The 20,065-nt window shown below is 38.9% G+C and overlaps 1 protein-coding gene across 6 annotated transcripts in view; it reads left to right on the top strand.

Annotated features, from left to right (window-relative positions):
* Positions 1-20,065, top strand: part of USP6NL (USP6 N-terminal like) — a 163,338-nt gene that overhangs the window by 102,023 nt on the left and 41,250 nt on the right. For 4 of the 6 annotated variants that reach the window (XM_058532406.1, XM_058532407.1, XM_058532411.1 and 1 more), the window contains 2 exons: positions 328-367; positions 13,248-13,328. In XM_058532406.1, the coding sequence (XP_058388389.1) occupies positions 328-367; positions 13,248-13,328 (121 nt within the window). The remainder of the gene's footprint in view (positions 1-327; positions 368-13,247; positions 13,329-20,065) is intronic. The other 2 variants (XM_058532408.1, XM_058532410.1) reach the window with 1 other exon arrangement.

The following is a 20,065-nucleotide window of genomic DNA, read 5'->3' as shown; positions in this document are numbered from 1 at the left end:
TATCTGCTGTTGTGCACTGGAGCTGTGGCTAGTGAGGCTAACTGAATTTTTAATTTTATTTAATTTTGATTTACATTTCAAATTAAATAGCCACATGTGGCTAGAGATGACTGTTTTAGACAGTGCAGGTGTAGAGATTTGAAGATGGGGGACATTGTGGTTACAGAATAGCTAATTGTTATATATTAAATTGGATGGAGTGGAAGCTTATGTAACTCGTGTGATGACAGATAAATGCTTGTACATAATATGTTCCTATAGGTTTATAATTTTTTAAAAGTTTGCTATGATTTCAGCTGTTTCACATGTACCGTTTTTCCTCTGCAGTGAGGAGGAGCTCCCATATCATAATGCAGCTATGGAACGGGTAAGTCCAACTCTGCATTTATTTATAGTTACTGGTGAATTACGTTTATCAGATGAATAAAATCTGCCACCTTTGTGATTTTGAGTGCCATATTATACATGTAAAGGGGGAAGTCGTTGTTAGAATTTGACCCCAAGTATATCACTGTAAGAAAGTAATTAAATTAATGGTGAAATAGTTTTAGATTTTATGGGACTTCTGATAGACACTTGAGTAAAAGGAAAGGTAGCAGTTATCAGAGACCTGCATTCTAAACAGGTAGTTCTCATCTAGGAGTGCTTCAGAACATAGAGCGGTTTAAGAGCACTGTTGCTGGGGACCCACCTCACCCTGTTAAGTCAGACTCTGACCAGGAGCTGAGGAAGCTAATTTGTAAAAAGCTTCACAAGTGATTCTCATGTGCCTGTGGCTAGTAAAGCACTGTTCTAGACCAGTGACTCTTTGGAACATAGCTGTTCCAGGAGTTTTCATCAAATTTACCACCACCACCACCAACAAACATTTGCTGTAGTCAAATAAATATGTTAACTTTTTAAGGATGTAGAGAAGTCTTACCTGTCACTTTTTTTGATAACTCAGTGTGTTTCCCCTTTCTTCATTACACTTGGCTAGGGAGCTGGTTCCATAGCTGGGTGTGCATGAAAGTCAGTAGGGACTTTTCAAGTAGGAATGTTTTCAAGTTGATCAGAATCTCCCTCCCCTTCTTCATCTTTTCTGTACCAACAATGAATTGTAGAATGAAAGAGAGGCTATTGATTGGGATTATTCTCAATTTGTTTATGTTTGATGGGGGAAGGAGGCTGAGTTTCACATAATGGAGGTAAAATTGGAAATTGAAACATATTTCAGAAAATCTTTATAAAATAAAAATTTTATGAAAATAAAAACTGTAGCATAACTTTGAGCTGTAGACAAAATTTCCGTTTTCCAAATACAGAGATCCCTGTAGGTACTTTCTGCAGTTGAATTCTCTCGTGGCTGCCTGATTCTCTCTCAGTATCCTAACCTTGATGTTTTGGCGAAGGAATTCCTTTCTTTTCATAGCTACATTATTGCCTAGCAACTGTGTTAAGCACTGGACTATGTACTGCCTAGAATATTGAGATCAAATAAGACAGAGTTTCTGCATTTGTGACGCTCGCTGTCTGTCCAGTGACTAGAGGAAGATCAAGTGAGACAATAGGTGGGAGATTATTGGTGGCTTTCAGGAGCCTAGTCTTAGTGAGATGAGTTGGTAGTACTGGTACTGGGGAAGGCAGACCCCTGTGGCTAAGGAATGAATGAAAGAAAGTGACAAAAACAGCGAGCACTTTCGAAATTCTGCCTCTGGTGAACTTCTGTCAGTCCACTTTGAAACAGGAACGGAAGGCTTTGTTTCCACGCTCTGACCCCTCTCTCTTGTCTGGTGCCCTGGCCTCAGGGACCCTTGGCCCCCCTGGTACCACCACTGTTTCATTATCCCTCCCCATGCTTGTTTGTGCCTTCAGTCCCCTCTCTAATTCTAGGTTGGTACAGTCACTCACATACACCTTCACCTCCCTCGCCTCTCTTACTTCTAGGCTAACCAATGACCCTAGTTAAAGCCAACTTCCTGCCTCTGCGGTGCCTGCAGCTGCATGGTGAAGTACAAGTAGGAGACTCACAACCAGGCCGACTGCTTTTACTTTACATTCATGATCACAGACCTCAGTTGGAGCGTTACTGCTGCCTGGAAATCTTACTGTTCCTGCCTAGTGAATTTCTGCTTCCATTTTAACTATTGGAAGCCTCTCTGCCCTCCTTAAACCTCCAGCACCTCCTTCTCCCTCCTGTCTCAGCTGGTGTTCTTGCTTCTTGTTTCTTATAAGAAAATAGCAGCAGTCAGAAGAGAACTTGCACGAGCTTCCACAGCCACACCCACCCCCATCCTCACCTGTGCCTAGGTGCTCTAATTTCTGTGAGCATGTGTGTTGCTCATGCAGGGACATCACTAGAGCTAGTCTTCCCTGTCTCCTGAACTCGCTCTCCCTCTACTTGATTGTTCCCACCAGAATAAAGTCTATTATTATTCCCACTAAAAAAAAAAAACAAACGCCAATCTTCTTTTGACCCCATTTTCTCCTCAGCTACTGCCCTGATTCTCTGTGGCCCTTACAGTAAAACTCCTTGAAAGAGGCATCGATATTCTCTTTTCCGTTTCTTGCGTACAGTTCTTTGTTGTGTCCATTCCAGTCAGAGTTAACTCCCCACCTTGACGCCCTACCCTATTGCCATTATCAGGGTCTCTGGTCCCTCTGCACTGTTACATCACGTGGTCAATTCTCAGTGGACCTCCCGGCAGCGTTTGACGTGGCTGGTTACTGTTTCTTTCTTACACATCCTCTTTCCTTGGCCTTCAGAACTCCATACTCTGCATATTCTTTTTTCCTCACTGGCTGCTCTTTCTCATTTTGCTCTGCTTGTTCCTTCTCATCTCCGTGATCTCTACACTGTGGGGTGCCCCGTGGCCCAGGCCTGGAACTTCTCTTTCCTAGCTGTGTTACTTCCTTGGTAATATCAGCTAGTCTTTTGTCTTTAGGTGTCAATAGTGTGTTGGTGACCTGGCTCCCTGAATCCCAGACTTGTATGTCCTTGTATATGTATTTCAATGTCTAGACTTAGATATCTGACTTACCTTACTTACTTAGGTATCTAATAAAGGTCCCAAAGGGAGTTTCTGTTATTCTCTTCAAATCCATTCTATTAACAAACTTCCCTATTTCAGTAAATGGGAACTACTTCTAGTTGATCCATCTCGAAACTTCTGAGTTATCTTTGACTTGCTTCCTTTCATGCTCCACATTTCGTCTGTCAGCAGTCCTGTGAGCTCTGCCTTCAGAATGTAGTCAGAATCTGAGGACTTCTCACCACCTCCACTTCTGCCACCCGGTCCCCTGTAGTCTCTCTTCTGGAGCTTCCAACTTCCTGCTTCTGCCATTGTTGCCACAGTCTGTCTATTCACCAGAAGAGCCAGAATGATCCGGTTAAAATGAGTAAGATTGTGTCCCTCTCTGATCGGAACATTGTAGTGGCTCCCCATCTTATCCACAGGAAAAGGGAAAGTCCTTAGAATGACCTCAAAGCCCTGTATGACCTGGTTTCTGTTAAGTGTCTCATCTCATTTCCTACGGCCTTCTCTCGTTCACTCACTGGCCTCCTCTGTATTTCTTGAGCATGCCTGCCGTATTCTCTCTTTCAGGCTTTTTGCACTGGCTGCTCCCGCTCCTGGGGTGCTCTTCCCCCTGACAGCTACAGGGTGCAGTCCCTCATCTCCTTCAGGTGTTGACTCAAATGTCGCCTTCAGAGTAAGACCCTCCCTGGCAATCATATCTAAAGTAGGGAACTCCCTTTCCCACACACATGCTAATTATCCCCTCCTTCCTTTATTTTTCTCCAGCACTTAACACTGTTTTACTTGTATCTTTATCTTGTCTGTTTCCTCACTAGGATGTAATCTCTCTGAGGGAGGTTTTATCTGCTTTGTTCACTGTTGTATCCCCAGAACCTAGAGTAGCACATATATATGCTCAATAGATGGTGCCTGAATGACCAAATGAGTGTAATGACTGCTCTGTAGCACTAAATATGTTGATTTAAAGATTGGCAGAGATTGTCCTTTCAAATGTTACAATATCCTTTATTTGAGAAAGTAGGATGGGAAGAGTTGGAAGGTATCTTCTAACAAAAGATATCTATATTTGGAAAAAGAAAAATCTGGCAACCCAGTATCGACTTTTCTCTCCAATGCCCCCGTCCTCCCCCTGTTTTTAAAAATAATTTCCTGGTCCAGAAAATCCAAGTCTGGGAACCAGTGATATAGATGATTTAAGAAATGTTACAGTGAAGAAAAGAATATGAGACAAAAGCTAGTGGAGGATGCATGCTTTAGGGAGGTTATTTGTTTTTAAATTTTTATTTATTTATTTATTTTTTTTGTCAGGAAGATCAGCCCTGAGCTAACATCCGTGCTAATCCTCCTCTTTTTGCTGAGGAAGACCGGCTCTGAGCTAACATCTATTGCCAATCCTCCTCCTTTTTTTTTCCCCAAAGCCCCAGTAGATAGTTGTATGTCATAGTTGCACATCCTTCTAGTTGCTGTTATGTGGGACGCGGCCTCAGCATGGCGGGAGAAGCGGTGTGTCGGTGCGCGCCCAGGATCCGAACCCGGGCTGCCAGTAGCGGAGCGCGTGTGGTTAACTGCTAAGCCACGGGGCCGGCCCTTTTTATTTGTTTTTTGAGAGACTTGCTGTACAATAAAAGGCCTCCTATGCAGTACAATTAAGGTTATAATTAATTGGTTGTTTACTCCAAAGAGGTTAATATAATAGGAAATCGCTAAAAAATGACCTAGGCACACCTTCATAATTTAACATAGGACGTCATTTTATATTCATTGGTCAGTCTATTACTGGGAGAGGGGCAGGGTTCTGAGGCTGCTGATAGAGATTCCATTATGCCTTTCGTACATAAACTGCATTCATGTTGCATGACCTGCCTTTTACAGTTTTGATTTCTTTAAAGTGCAATGAGAACTTGAGACATGTGCAAAGCAGTCTGAGGCAAGAAACCTTTTAGTTTATCAAGATTTCTCCCAATTTTTCTAGTTTAAGTTTAATTCATGTATTCTTCAGTGACTACCTAGTCCTAATGGCCAAGCTCTGACATTTCTAGGAAAGTAATAAAAAATTCTACATGTAGCTTCATTGAATAAAATCAGTGGAAATGATAGCCTAGCTGAAGTCTACAAGTGTTTATTAATCTTTTTGTTTGTTTGTTTATCGCAGTAACATTGGTTTAGAACGTTGTATAAGTTTCAGGTGTACGTCATTATACTTCTATTTCTGCAAGGATTACATCATGTTCTCATGTTCACCACCCAAATACTAATTACAATCTATCACCACACATGTGCCTAATTATCCTTTTCACACTCCTCCCTCCCCCCTTCTCCTCTGGTAACCACCAGTCCAATCTCTGTCTCTATGTGTTTGTTTGTTGTTGTTATTATTTACTACTTAATGAGTGAGATCATACGGTATTTGACCTTCTCTCTCTGACTTATTTCACTTTGCATAATACCCTCAATGTCCATCCATGTTGTTGCAAATGGCTGGATTTCATCGTTTCTTATGGCTGAGTAGTATTCCATTGTGTATATATACCACATCTTCTTTATCCATTCGTCCCTTGATGGGCACTTAGGTTGCTTCCAAGTCTTGGCTATTGTGAATAATGCTGCAGTGAACAGAGGGGTGCTCCCAATCTCCTGAAGTGGACCCAGTCTCTCCAAGGTGGGAGCCCCACACACGCCACCCGCTCCTTGCACACACCCTGCCCCACAGAGGTGGACCCACTCATGAGGCTGTGGAGAATCCAGGCAGCTCACTTAGCAGGCCCTTAGTTGCCCGAGGGCTTGTTGTTGGGTGGGGCCAGTCCGTAGCGTGGGCTGCCTGCCCTGGCTGAGCTGGATTAAATCTGTGCTCTAGTGGTAGGGGCAGACCCTGGGCTAGCAGGCCAGTGTCTGTGTCAGCACACCCACACCAGGCCACAACAATGGCTGCTACCAATGTCCCAGTCCCTGGAGAGGTCTCACCTTGCACAGAGATGCACTCAGAGCCTGTCAGGTGAGTCTCTTTTCACCAAAGCACTGTGCATCTTTCTTTCTGGTGATTTTAGGTTGCTTTCTGAAACGGCTGAGTTTGTGCGTGGGCCCTTTAAGAGCCGGCTTTAATTTCTTTGTGAACCAGCTTTTCTGGGGGTATTCCCCAATGTTTTAGTAGCAAGCAAAATCAGATATTATGCCACTTGTGTTGATTGTGCTGGGTCCAAAAAATGCCTACAGTGGAAGCGCTGCCCGGCTCAGGACCCCCACTCCTCCAGGGACGGCTGCGTACCTTTGGGCTGCTCCCGGGCGGCTGTGAAGCACTGCAGCTTGTGAAGGTAGCGTTTTTTCTCTCCAGAAGGGAATTTCTGTGTCTTCCACCTCAATTAGGATTGTCGTTTGTTGCAGGAGTTCCTCTTATCCAGTTTTCAGTTCTCTCTCAGGGGTAATTTTTCCACAAGTAGTTGTAAATTGGCTGTGTCCACGGGAGGAGGTGAGTTTGGAGTCTGCCTACGCTGCCATCTTGACTTCTCCGTGTTTATTAATCTTTACAAAGCATACACTTGAAGCATGCACTTACTGCTGTTTGGGAAGACTTGTACACTAAGGCATGGTCAGATAATCATGGCTTTTGTTCCAGCTTTGTTTTACATAAGGCAGTTCTCTGTTTAAATTAGGGAGTGTGGCAGCAGTCCCTCATAAGAGGATTAGTGTTGATGCTTGCCGAGTGCTTCGAATTCCCCCAAACAGGCACTCAAACAAATAAACAAACACACTTATTATATTTACTCTGCAGAGAACAATATTAATAATGGATTATATTGTTTCTTTGAGCTTATTGATGTTTTTAATAAGGAGGAAAGGATATGTAAAAACTATGAATTTTCATGGATTCAGCTTTCCTTTATGTAGTGCAATATTTTGCATGGCTTATGGAATATTGGAGCCTATACATGTCTTTGAAAACTACGTATTAATTCTATGTGGTTTGAAATCCTACTCAAAATACGTGACCCATAGACTTTTCAATGTCGTTATTCTGTCAAAACAGGACTCGTTCCTTCTTGTACTTCTTATCCTCTCCTGACCTCTGCTGGTGAGGTCTAGGCGTGCGTGACTCCGGCCAACTCCATTCTCAGTCATGCATCCTAACATTCAAATAGCAGAAACAAAAAGTCATCTGAAGATGTGAACTTCAGTAAAGTTCTAAGATTTTTTATTCTAGAAGAGAAGGCTATTTAATGTCCATCCATGCATTATGTATGTTTAGGCTTTACTATCTGGATTACTCATCATGTTAATAGCGGAAGGAGCCTTGGATAGAAGATAAGTTAATACCATGTGGGTGATTCAACAGTTGTTAAGTACTTAATGTTCAACTGGTCTTGCATAGGGTTAAAAATACGATCTCAGATCACTAGAGTTTGAGAGGCAACAAAGAATATATTGGTCCTAGTTTTAATCTTTACACCCTCCTTGCCCCAAGAGGAGGGGCCAGTCCTGACTCAGAGGGGGCATCACTTAAGACAATCGGGTATCAGATTGCAGACTTCAAGCAAAAGTTTAGTCCTTTCCTGAAAACAGCTCCTGGGAAGAAAAGTACACAACAGTATACCATTTACATAGTCAGTGGAGGTAATGGAGAGATAGCACAGGGAAAATAGGATAGAGATTAAGACCTCTGCATCATTTTCCTTTTGATATATGTTGTTCTGACATTCCCAGGGGGGTGGAATTTTCTTATACTGCGATGTCCTATATGATTTTAAAAATTGCAATGATAAGCACATCTAGTTTCCAGATCTTAGTTTTTAATACCGTTCCCCTTTAAAAAGAACCACTGTTTCTTAAAGAAATGGCTGATCTAGGTCTAGGGTAGAAAAAGTATAAAGTGAGCCTGAATTATTTTGTGCCAGATAGGGGATGTCTAAAGGATCCACTTGAAGGGGAAAATCTCCAACTAGATAGGAGGCAGTCTGGTGAAATTTGGGACAATTTGAGCTTCAAAAAGAAAAATGATGATAATGGATTATAACACATTGAATAAAATAGTCCTTATATTCTGTAGTGATATTAAAAGGGGGAGGGGCTAGAAAGGAAAAACTATTTAAAAGAAAAATGTCAGTTAATAATATAGAAGGAATCATAGAATTAGGGGAAAAAACTCACCTTTACCATCATCAAAATCAGAATTGATAGGGATTATCAGTGGAGATAAGATCACTGAGTGGAGTTGTTATGGAACAGGATGTTCACACTGTCTCGAAGTATACCACACATTATTTATTAGTTACAAAAGGGAATTTCTCTATTAGTTAATGCAGAAATTGGGCACATACCACTTAACCAAGGGATCTAATGTTACGTCATTGATAATGGTACAGGTTGACACGGTATGTCTCTGGATGTGATGCCATGGGAAGGACATGACGTCATCTGTGTAACATTCCTGTCAAAATCTAGGGGAAACAATTAGACAGAGCCAAACAGTGTGGGCTGGACTTTTCAAATATGTCAGTGTCATGAAAGTCAAAAAAGGCCGGAGGGCTGTTCTGGAGTACAGGGACCTAAAGAGATGTGCCAGTGGAGGCTGCGCATGATCCGTGATCGGACTCGAAGTCTCCTGCCCACCCACCCAAAGAAAACAGCTGTAAAGAGCACTTTGGGGACAGTGGGAATTTGGTATATGAAGTGTTTATTACAAAATAATGAACCAATTTTAGATTTCTTGGGTGTAATAGTGGTACTGTGATTATGTAGGATAATGTGTCTTGTTCTTAGGTGATATATACTTGAAATATTTGGAGATGAGGTGCTCATGATGTCTGTGATTTTCTAATAGATGAGCCAAAAAAAAAAAAACCAATATAAATAGATGAAAGCCAGCAAAATGTTAATAATTGGTGGATTTTGGTGAAGCATATATAAGTATACGGTGCACTGTTCTTCCAGCTTTTCTATAAGTTTGAAATATTTCACAGTAAAAGTTGGGAGAAGTTAGATGTCTGTGTATAAAGTCAACAGAGTTATTTGATATCAATTTCGTATAGACTTCTAACATCAGTAGTCCTGCCTTTTGGTAGCACTTTGAAAAGTGTTGCCAACATAATGGGATGATATCATTTCTACCATTATGCTACATTAGAGATACTATTATAATTCACTTCTGGTTACTTCTTTATTATAATGATTGAACTGCTATCAAAAGTATTTATGATTTGGGTCTGTCTATTTGTATTCATTCTCCTTCCCACCTTTCTACCTCCAGAACCACAGAATGCTATTAACTGCTTCCTAGTACTGTTTACTTGTCTTTTCTTATGTAAATTATGTTTAACTTTAAGATGTTTATTTAACTTTTCTTATAGTACTACAGTTTTGGGTGATGAAATTAAATGAAGAATATATGATATGGTTCCTATACTCAAGGAGTTCGTACTTTAGTAATAATAATATTTGGGCATTTAGGCCAACTAAAACACAAGTATTAGGTGTTATAACAATAATCACATTAATTCTCATTTTATAGACAAGAAAACTAAGATGCAGAAAGTTTAAGTAAGTTGCCCCAAATGAAACAGACAGGAGTGGGCAGAACTCAGATTTGAACTCAGGTCAACTGAGTCCTTAATCCATGCCATGAGATGCTGAAGAAACAGTTTATTTTGCTTGGAGCGTGGAAGCATTCAGGAAAGTTTCAGATCTGTGACGTGTGACTGGGTCTTGAGACGATGCATAGGATTCTGCCAAAGGTGAGGAAGAGTATCAGAGGCAGGTGAATAGCAAGTATTGGTCAAAGAGGCGTGGAAATACATTGTGTGTTGAGAATGACAAATAGTTCAGAGCAGCCAGATCATAAAAGTAGCAGGAAGTGAAACTGGATGGTGAGTTGGGGCCGTATTGTGAAGGGCCGTCCACGTAGAAGTTCGCACTTTATTTGTAGATGCTAGGTAGCCATTGAGGGATTTTAAACTGGGATGCATTTAAAAAGCTGTAGCAGTGTGGGGGTTGGATAGAAGACAGTCAGGGCTACTAGCAAGAAGTTACTGCCTTCATGTAGGAGTTAGGATCGTCAGAACTAGGGCAGAGGGCGTGTTGGAAGCAAGAGACACGGAGGGGACCAGCAGAGTATAGTTTGGGTGTGGGAAGGAAGACTGAAAGCAGCTTAAGATTCTAGTTTGATTGGCTTAGTGAGTAGTGATGCTGTGAATTCATCTTAGGGAAGAGAAGGGTAATAGCAGTGTGTTTAGGGAAATAGTTTTGGACATGTTGAGTTTGAAATATCTGCTGAACTTCTAGGTCAAGATTCTAACATTCTTGCTGTTATATTTTAGTTTGTCTTCGTGTTATTGAGTCCATGGCAAGATATGATGTTCCTTAGCCCGTTTTTCTAGAACACTTAAGTTCACATTTGTGACATGTGTTTTCAATTACTTCTTCAGAATAAATTCTGAAATAGTTAGCTGAAGCATATTTGGCGATAAAGTATATTTTATCCCTGAATTAAAGATTCATGAGTGGGGGAAAGAAAGACATTCACATGCATTCAAGTCTGGTGTAGTTGAACTGGAAGCATTATGGAGTTAACATTTAAACCTGATTTGAACTACTGATATATAATTTTAAAATCTTACAGCCTGGGAGTTTTTCCCAAGGTTTATCTTTTTTTTTTTTTTTTTTTTTTTGCTGTAGGGGAAAGAAAAGCATGCTTAATGGTTCTTAAAAGTGTGTGTGTGTTTTATCCTTGCATGTGAGAATGTGTAGCATTTAAAATAATTTATATATTTGATAAGCATTAGAATACAAAAATGTTTCTTTAAAAAAAACTTCTTAAAGTGATTCTTGATAATTCATAGTTATAAAAATGAAAGATAGCAAGAGAGCTGCTAGGTCTCAGCAGGGTTGTTCTCGGCAAAGTGTATGTTATTATATTCTTGGGTTGGCTTGAATTATTTGTTTTGTCCTGTTGGTGGAGGAAGGGATTATGCTTTGAAGAAGTCAGAGAAGGAAGTGCAGAAGAACAAAAAAGTACCAAATGGCAACTTAGATCAATCTTAATTTTTCACAGCTTGGCCTTCTCTAAAGTCACATTTAGCAGAAACATTAATTAGATTTCAGTGCCCCACTGAGTTTTAAAATTAAACATATTTCTGGAACCATCTGCAACATTTTATCACTAATAATATAATGAAGAATATGCTTAGTCTTGAAAAATGGGAAGTATAACAGAATATCTTTTGCTCACGAGTGATCATCTTTCATTATGAAGAACCCATCAAAATTTTTAGAGTTAAGTAATTAAAGTTATAAGTATGCCTAAAAATAAAACTGTATAAACATATTCTTATTGGTGAGGATCTTTTGCTAAATTCAGGATTTTCTTTGGGATTTTATGCTTCTCTTAAATCTAAACATATTGCTGGTGGGTATATGCTGTCTGCCTGCTTGAGACTGGATTGAAGACAGTCGATAAGGAGCTCTTGCTTTCACCAGGAGCTGTGATTGCCTGGGCTGGGGCAGGGACATGATGCAAGCAGGAGGCAGAAGATGTGGTGGCTAAGAGTGCAGGTCCCAAAGCCAAGCTGCCCGCTTTGAACCCCTCTTCCAACTTGGCCTTGCTCGGGGGGGGATTTGGACAAGTCGCTTCACCCCTTTGTGCCTGATTCCTTAATTGTAAAATGAGGATGATTATGTCTACCTCATAGGGTTGTCATGAGCATACATTTTGACCATAAGATGTATCCTCAGAACTATTTTCTTTCCTATGTAGTCTTCCCTTTCCATTGCTTTCTATTCATATACTTATTACACTTACAGAAGCCTCCAGAAAAGAAAATGTGGGGACTGAGGAGAATTAATGAAATAGCAGAATCTCTACTCACTCATAAGAAAGAATTATGTTGGATTTGTTCTCGTGAAAATGAAATAATTAGTTAGTTGCCTCCTCTGTGCCCAGCATTGCTCTAGGCGGTGGGGAAAGAGCAGATGCCTCAGCCTTCCTGGAGCTGAGAGGGTTAGGGGAGAGCGTAGGTCAGGTGTGCAGCAGCAGTGGGCTTCCAAATCCTGAACCCCGGAGGGAGACAGGCTCACTCACCTGGTCACGGGCCACAGACTTCCTGGCTGAAGAGGGTGTTTTTTTCTTGCCTGAAAGGATGGAGTCCAGCTGTGCTTTCTGAGGGTAGTCGGGCTCCCGAGAAAAGGGATAGAGGACTGTACATGCCCACTTCTTTTTTTAAATTTACTAATCAGATAAGTCACTCTACCACCTTGGGAGTGAATAAGAGGTTGGACAGGAGGCCCAGCTACTTAGGAAAAAAATATTCCTTCTGGAAACCAAAGAAGTGAGGAGGAAGCATTTTCTATACCACGTTCCCCATTCCCCAGCTTTGCTCCAAATCCCAGTTTAGTGTGACATCCAAGACCCTCGCCTATGTTTCAGCTTCATCTCCTGATGCTGCCTTTTTTAGCCCCCTATGGTGCTGAATTATCTCAGCACTACACCTATCCCTGCTTAGAATGTTCTTTCCCATATTGCACTTGGTAAAAATCCTAATCATCTTCCAGTTCTTCATTTAGGGCTCCTCTTCTCTGACATCCCTAGGTGTATTTGACTGCTCCTTCCATCATGACCTTGCTGTTACCCTTTCTGTCCCTGTGTCGTACCATCTGTCACAGTACTGTTGATTCCCCTATCAGTTGCCCTTAGCAGACAGTCAGCTTTCTTTAGGGCAGCGACTATTATTTATTTTTATATAATTTTTCACTAGCATAGTGCTAGTTATATATTAATCACTCCACAATAAATGAATGCCCAATTCTCCTTTAAAAAACCAACTCTCACTGAAAACATTAAGATACTAGAATTCAGTAAAATGTGAAAAAGAGAATGGAATTTTGAAGTTGTGTTTTTGTTGCTTCATAAAAGATATTTCAAAATATTTAAATTTCCTTTTGGTTTAGATTTATAGACTACATAAGGCTTTCAGTGATTAGTTTAAAAGTGTTGGAAAATTTAAACAATTCCTTTCTCTTTACCTATCCCCATGGAATATCTCCTATGTATCTTAACGTTAGCTATGGACTAATGTTGATACAACTGTAATATTATCCAACTTTAAAAAAGTTAGATAGGATATTTGCTATCTAATATAGCATAACTTTTTTAATAGTCTTTTTTTAGCAGCATTTTCTTTGACATTTTTTGTAATTTGTAAGTAAAGAAGCCTCAAACAGTAACAATGAATTTCAATTTTATTTTAGCAAAAGCACCTGGAAATTGAAAGGACTACTAAATGGTTGAAAATGCTGAAAGGATGGGAAAAATACAAGAACACTGAAAAGGTAATTAAGAATAATGTTACTTTCTAATGAAACTATACAAGTTCAATGTGAATTTTTCCACTAAAAGTTTCTCTTTAATTATAATAGTATTACATTCATATTCTTTTTTTAATTTGAGTTTAATTTAGTGGAGTGCCTCAAATTAGGAGTCTTTATGTTGCAACAGAATACTCAATTCAAATTGGTTTCAATAATTAAGAGGCTCTATTGGGTAGTCCAGAGGTAGGATGGGTTTCAGGAGTGATTTTTTTCTTTTTTCTTTTTTTTGGTGAGGAGGATTGGCCCTGAGCTAACATCTGTACCAGTCTTCCTCTATTTTTTGTGTGGGATACTGCCACAGCATGGCTTGGTGAGCAGCGTGCAGGTTCACGCCGGGAATCCGAACCTGTGAACCCTGGGTCACCAAAGCAGAGTGCACAAACTTACCCACTACACCACTGGGCCGGCCCCTCAGGAGTGATTTAATTTAGCTGCTCAGTTACGTTGTCTGTGCCTTAGTTTCTTTCCGTCTCTCTTCTCTGCCTTCTGCAGTGTCAGCCTCACGTCGAGGTTTGCTTCCCTTTGGGATCAAAATCGTTGCAGTACTTCCAGGCTTCCTATCCACATGTCGCAATGCTCAGAAAGAGAGGGCTGGCCTCTGAAGGCTTTCCCTGGAGCAGGACCAGTCTTCTTTTCCAAAAGCTTCTAGAAAACCTCCCCTTAAATCTTTTTACCCTGCATTGAGTTTGTGCTAAGTTTTAAACTAATTAAAAAAAAATACACATACCTATTAATATCACCATCAATCTCATCTTTGGTATTGGTTACTGTGAAGCTCATAGTGGTGAAAGTTTTCCAAAATTCTAATTTTTGCTTGAAAGATCAAATGTTACCAGTGTCAACAAATACTGTGAGTTATTTTCCTTAAAGTGACAGGCTAACTTCATTTTGTTTTCGAAAATGTCTCTCAAATACCTAAATCTGAACAATCCTGGTCGATTATTCAGTTGTTCTTTCAAGTAATAATGGTGTTCCACGACAAAAGCAGTTGGTTCAGATCATAATTCAAACAGTTCCATAAGTGCTTTTTCTTGAGGCCAACACTGTACTGCATATACAGCAAAACTTCTCTGTGTGCACTTCCCATCTCATCACTCAGAGTGTTAGTAAGATGTGTATTCAAGAGTTGAGATTTAATGAAATTCATCATTTCTGCTGCTTCCTCAAGGGTATTCTCAAGTGAAGCCGACTCTTTCAACTGTGAGTGAGGAACACAGTGACGACTGGCGCGGTCCTCCTCCTGTCTGGTTTCTGCCGAGGTGCCAGTAGTTTGACCGCCATTGCTTTTCTGCCGTCAGTGCCCAAGTCAACAGGGTGAAAAGGCAGTAACATTTTAGCATTGTTATGAAAATAATTTTGACCTCATGGACCATGCTTTGAGAACTGCTGACGTCTAGGCAGTTCCTCATCTGTAAAATGGACATGATAATACCCATTTCAAAGGGATGAAGATTTAATGATTTAGTGCATGTAAAGCACTTAGCATTGCACCTTGCGTATAGTAAGCATTCAGTAAATGTTAACTACCGCTGTTAGTTTTTTGAAGGAAGGTTGGACAATAAACAAAGTTTAAAGGAAAAAAAGAAACGTTCCATAGTCCTACAGCAAAACACAACTGAATTAACTGTAGGATTTTTGTTTATTTCGTCACACTTTTTTTCTATGTAATTTGTTTTCCTTTTTGCATAGATGTAAATTGTTGTATGTCAACGTTTGCCAACAGGAATTCCAAGGAGCATCAGTTCCTTGGGTTCTAATGGGTATTACATGGAAGCAGTATTGCCTAGTGGTTAAGTAACAGGTGCTGGAGGAAGACTATCCTGGGTTCAAACTCCAGCTCTGCTATTTTACCAGCTGTGTGACCCAGGGGAAGGTATTTAACCTTTTTCTGCCTTAGTTTGGCTGTAAAATGGGGATAATAATAATAATACCTGCCTCAGAGAGTTGTGTTGAGGATTAAATAAGTTAATTCAGGTAAAGCACGTAGAATAGTGCCTGACACTTAGTAGGCAGTCAGTAATTGTGGCTTATTATTACATGAGAAAAGGGCTCTCTGGTTGAATAGAGTTGGGAAAATTGGAGCTAAACAAAGTGAAGCTAGTTTTATTTACTACAGGACTCCTCAGAGTCTTTAATATTATAATATGTGGAGAAATTTTTAAGAGGGATCTAAAATTGCATGGCACTTACTCAATCATGGAAATCTTTTTGTCATGGGAAATCTCCCAGGACTAGCATCGCTTTTCTTTTTGAGCATCCTAAATATCCTTATTTAAAGTCTTATTTTATTTTATATTATTTAATTATTTATTTATTTTATTTATTTATGAGATAAAGTCTTTATCTCATTTTTGTGTTGCTGATTTTTATTTGTGTGTTTTGGCATTAGGTTGGAACTCAAGATGTTTTTAAGAGGAATCGGTTCAAAGTAGAATGTTAGTTACAATACCTGTGCTCTTGTTTAATATTTTGCTGTCTCTCAGACTGACCTAAGTTCACAACTACTTTACCTTATGTCTTTGTGGGAAGATTGCTCAAGTGGTAATTACAGGATAAATGTCGATGCATTGCACCTATGCTTTCTTCTCACATTAAGTCTAATAAAATATTTGTAGAATTCTATGGCTTTATGTTCTTCTCTAGTATACATGTATCTATGAAAGTGTGTAAGCCTCTATAAAAATGGGCAATTCTGCTAAGCTATTATTCTGACAGCAACTCTGGCTAATGTAGTTCTCATTAAGAGAGATTTTAACAAAACTACTTCTTTGATGTATAATTTTAAAGCACTTTCCCTCAACTATAATGCTAGAATTATTTGATGATATATATGGTCCAATTCAGTGTGAAACAGAATGCACCTTCTAAAAGAATTGCTGCTTTCAATTCATACCTAGTTTTAAATTGCATTGAAGTGAAAAAGTAGCGTGTATTTTTTCTTGTCTTCGAAGAGGAAGTGTAAGTTTTCCCTCCCTATATTCCTTATATAGTAGTAATACAAAGAAATTTCTAAAAATGTCTTGAAATAAAAATATAGCTCTGATAGAGAATATTTGGATTTTTAGGATACAAGCTTTAATGAAAAAAAGTTTGCATTAAGGTTGTTTGTTGTTGTCTGTGTGTTCTCACAGTTCTCACTGTGACTCACAGTTCTCACTGTCCCTCACAGTTCTCACTGTCCCCTATGTACAATAGTATTGTCGTTTTAAAATATAGTCTATTAAGTGAAGCAATGAAGTTATCTCTGCTAAGTGGAGACTAGTATGATTTAACTAGTCACGATGTGATTGTGTCTAAGCTACATCACAGCAGAGTGCTTACTATAGATACACATATTTTTTTGTCGGTCAAATAACTGAATGGACCTTTGTTAGTCAAATGACTAATGGACTCATATTAGCCAACATTTTATTTTACTGATGGGAAAATGGAGGCACAACGTTTAGCCATAAATTTCTCAAGGCTATATGGCTTGTTAGTGACAAGCAAGAGATCCCACATCCCAACTCCAGGGCTCATTTATTGTACCATCTTTTAGGCTGGATTTCCCTTTTGGTGTTCATCAATAAAAGGTCAGAAGGAAATAGAATGCAGTTAGAATGCAGAGAGGAAGTAGGGCCTTATGGATGGCTTAAAACTTTTTCAGATGCAGACTCAGGAGACTCGTGCCTATTTGGAGTCAGAGATGAAGGAGCCAGTGGAGCAGGGGTGATTAAAGGAAAGGCAGAGGCAATCAAGAGCATAAGCAGCTCCGAGAGTGAACTTTTGTTTCGTGGTGTACACTTGCAGTTTTGAAAGTTCCACAGAATTGAGCCAAACTTGCTGGGCTGAAAAGTTTACTAACTGGCAGCCGTGATGACATAGACTGGAACATTTATCACTATTTTGAAATCACTAAGGTTAGAAAGAAGTATAGAAAATGTTAGGTCAGTTGATGGAATTGTTTTTTACTTGATGGATTTTTAAATGTATCTGTGTGCCAGAAATAGACTGCTTGATTCTACTGGCAAGTGAACAAAGATACTGGAAGCAAAAGGTAGATTTCAGGCAACCTTGTTTATTTTTTCTTCAGGATTTTATATATCATATCCATAAAATAAATTTGTAACAGAATTTTAAAGATACTAATGTTCAAATGGGAATATTAAAATATTGTTAAAATCCAGCTATAGACATTCTGTATCATGGTTGTTAAGATTATTGTCTCTGAAGTCAGATGACTGAATTTTGATTTTTCTTCCACAGTTTATTAGTTGTATGACTTTGAGCTAAGTTAGTTTACCTTTCTACATCTTACTTTTCCCATCTGTAAAATGGGGATGATAAGAATAGTACCTACCTCTTTAGGAATGTAATAATATTACAAGGAATAAATTCATCTAGAAACACATATACCGGCTCCTAATAAATCATCAGAAAAGGTTAGTGTAACTGCTGTTATTAACATTGTTGTTACTATTTGATTCATCTTTATCCTCACCTTCATCTCCATCCTCGTTTCCCCTTCCTGGCAAATTCCTATGTATCCTTTGGTATTGAGTTTACTGTCATCTTCTCTAAAGGAATTCTGTCCAAACTCTCTCATGTAGAATTCATTATTCTCTTCCTCCATTATAGCATCTTTAGCACAGTCTCAGGATGAGAGCTGCTCTGTTGGACCAATAAGAAGTGACCACCACAGCAGATTCACTGCCCTCACCCCCAACACCTTTATCCCTGAACTTTTTCTGGTTTCCTCTTAGAATCTCATGTGTCCTACTACATAAAGGCCAACCACCCTCTGATACCACTCCTGCAGATCTAGACAGTGGAGTGCCTACCATTCTCCTTTCACCCCCTGGCCCACCTCTGGGGGGTCTATCTCTATCACAACTTCTCATCAGGGTGTGATGCTTAGCTCTGATAGCAATTTGTATATGTGACTTTATTATAAAGGGTTATCTGTTTCTGTTATAATTATCTGCTTGCATATTTATCTTGCCCACTACACCATGAGCTCCAGGGAACTTTTTCATGTTCGTAGCCATTGTGCTTAGTAAGTGGGCCACAAAGCAGGCAGTTATTACAAAGTTTCTTTTCTGAATGAATGAACGATGTTCATTTATGACCTGGATTGAACAGCTATCACCTTCTGCTGATAAATTCTAGTTTAATAAAGCTGTGATCTCTTAGGGGCAGTGTGATTTGGTAGAAATACTCTGAAGTAGAGGTAAGAAGATGGAATTCTTTGACCTAGGCAAGCCACTTCTCTGTGCCTTGGTTTCCTTCCATTTAAAGTAGAATAGCACTTGTTCTGCCTATGTTACAGATGGTTGTAGAAAAGATGGGGTACTACTTTGTCAATTGAGAGATTCTCAACAAACGTAAACTGGACTACTAGTCTGGAGAAGAAGCAAATTTTGTTATAATTGTTATGCTTTGGTATAATTCATACTTTGCTTTACAAAATTTCCACGATAGTTGAAAATTTGCGAGGCAAGTTATGTTACCATAATGTCAGTCTGTCACATAACAGTATAAGTGTTTGAAAAACAATAAGCATAATTTAAAATTCGAATTTTATGGTCTCATAACTTAGTTCTTTTTCTACTATGTATAACTTTGTGTACATGCTTCATTTTGTTACTTCCTACAGCTTGAATTCCAGATACATCCCGTTTTATATTCCTTTTAAGTTTTAAGTATAATTTTATCATCATTATTTTAGTGCTTTCTGCTCTTGGATTTCCTTAATATTTTCTGCTCCATGTATTTCAGTAAGTCCAATTGAGCAGAACAATGGATACTACATGTACCATGGTCTTGGAAAGTTGGTCTTTGTTTTTTATAAAATGTAAAATCAGTATCTTTTACTAACTGGTCACATCCTGTGTGTGTCTTTGGGCAAGTTATTTTACCTCTATGTGATTTACTTTCAACAGCTGTAAAATTGAAGTAGCAATGTCCCATAGAGTTAGTTGTTAATTTTATTAAATAAGATAAATATCTGTAAATAGCTTAAAGTAGTTTCCTGCACATAGTGAATGCTCAGTAAAAGTTGGTTGTAATTGTTGGTGTTGATGATAGTGACAGTGTATAGTGTTGCTTTGTCACCCTTTTCCATATGTGCCTCACTTTTCATTGTAGCCCTGGAGTAGCACTGGGACCATTGACTTCTTAGTTCTACCTGAAATTTCTCTATTATTTCTTCTTAATTTAATCATAATAATTTGACTGAGTTTTTAATTTTATATTTAACTTTAGGATGAATAATGGGCAGTAATTAATATATAATTGTTGAAAACAATTGAATGAAAGAAATAAAATAATGTCTAAAGCCTTTTCAAGTAATATACTTTAAGAAATGCATGTCAGAGCTCTTATTTTACTCATTGAAAAACACTAGTCTAATGGAGATTGAAATCCATCGAAGTTCATCTGTTTACTTGCCATCATATTCTACTTGACTATTAAAATTTCACTTTTCACATTTGCAATAATTTCCACACTTTCTGATGTTCATATCAGATACTTACAGTAAAGCATATTCATTCTAGAAATTTAGGAAATAATTTGAAGTTGCTTTTAGTGGATGATATTCCTCCAAAAAGTGCTGTTTATTATAATTTTGAAATGAATATAGATGACAAACTTTCTTTAGGAAAATAAATCTTAAATTCACTTTTTTTTTTCTTTTTACCATACTCAGTTTGCAATTA

This window comes from Diceros bicornis, chromosome 36 (assembly GCF_020826845.1).
Source record: "Diceros bicornis minor isolate mBicDic1 chromosome 36, mDicBic1.mat.cur, whole genome shotgun sequence".
NCBI lineage: Eukaryota > Metazoa > Chordata > Mammalia > Perissodactyla > Rhinocerotidae > Diceros > Diceros bicornis.
Note: the sequence above shows the minus strand (reverse complement) of the source record. Positions and strands in the feature narration are given on the sequence as shown.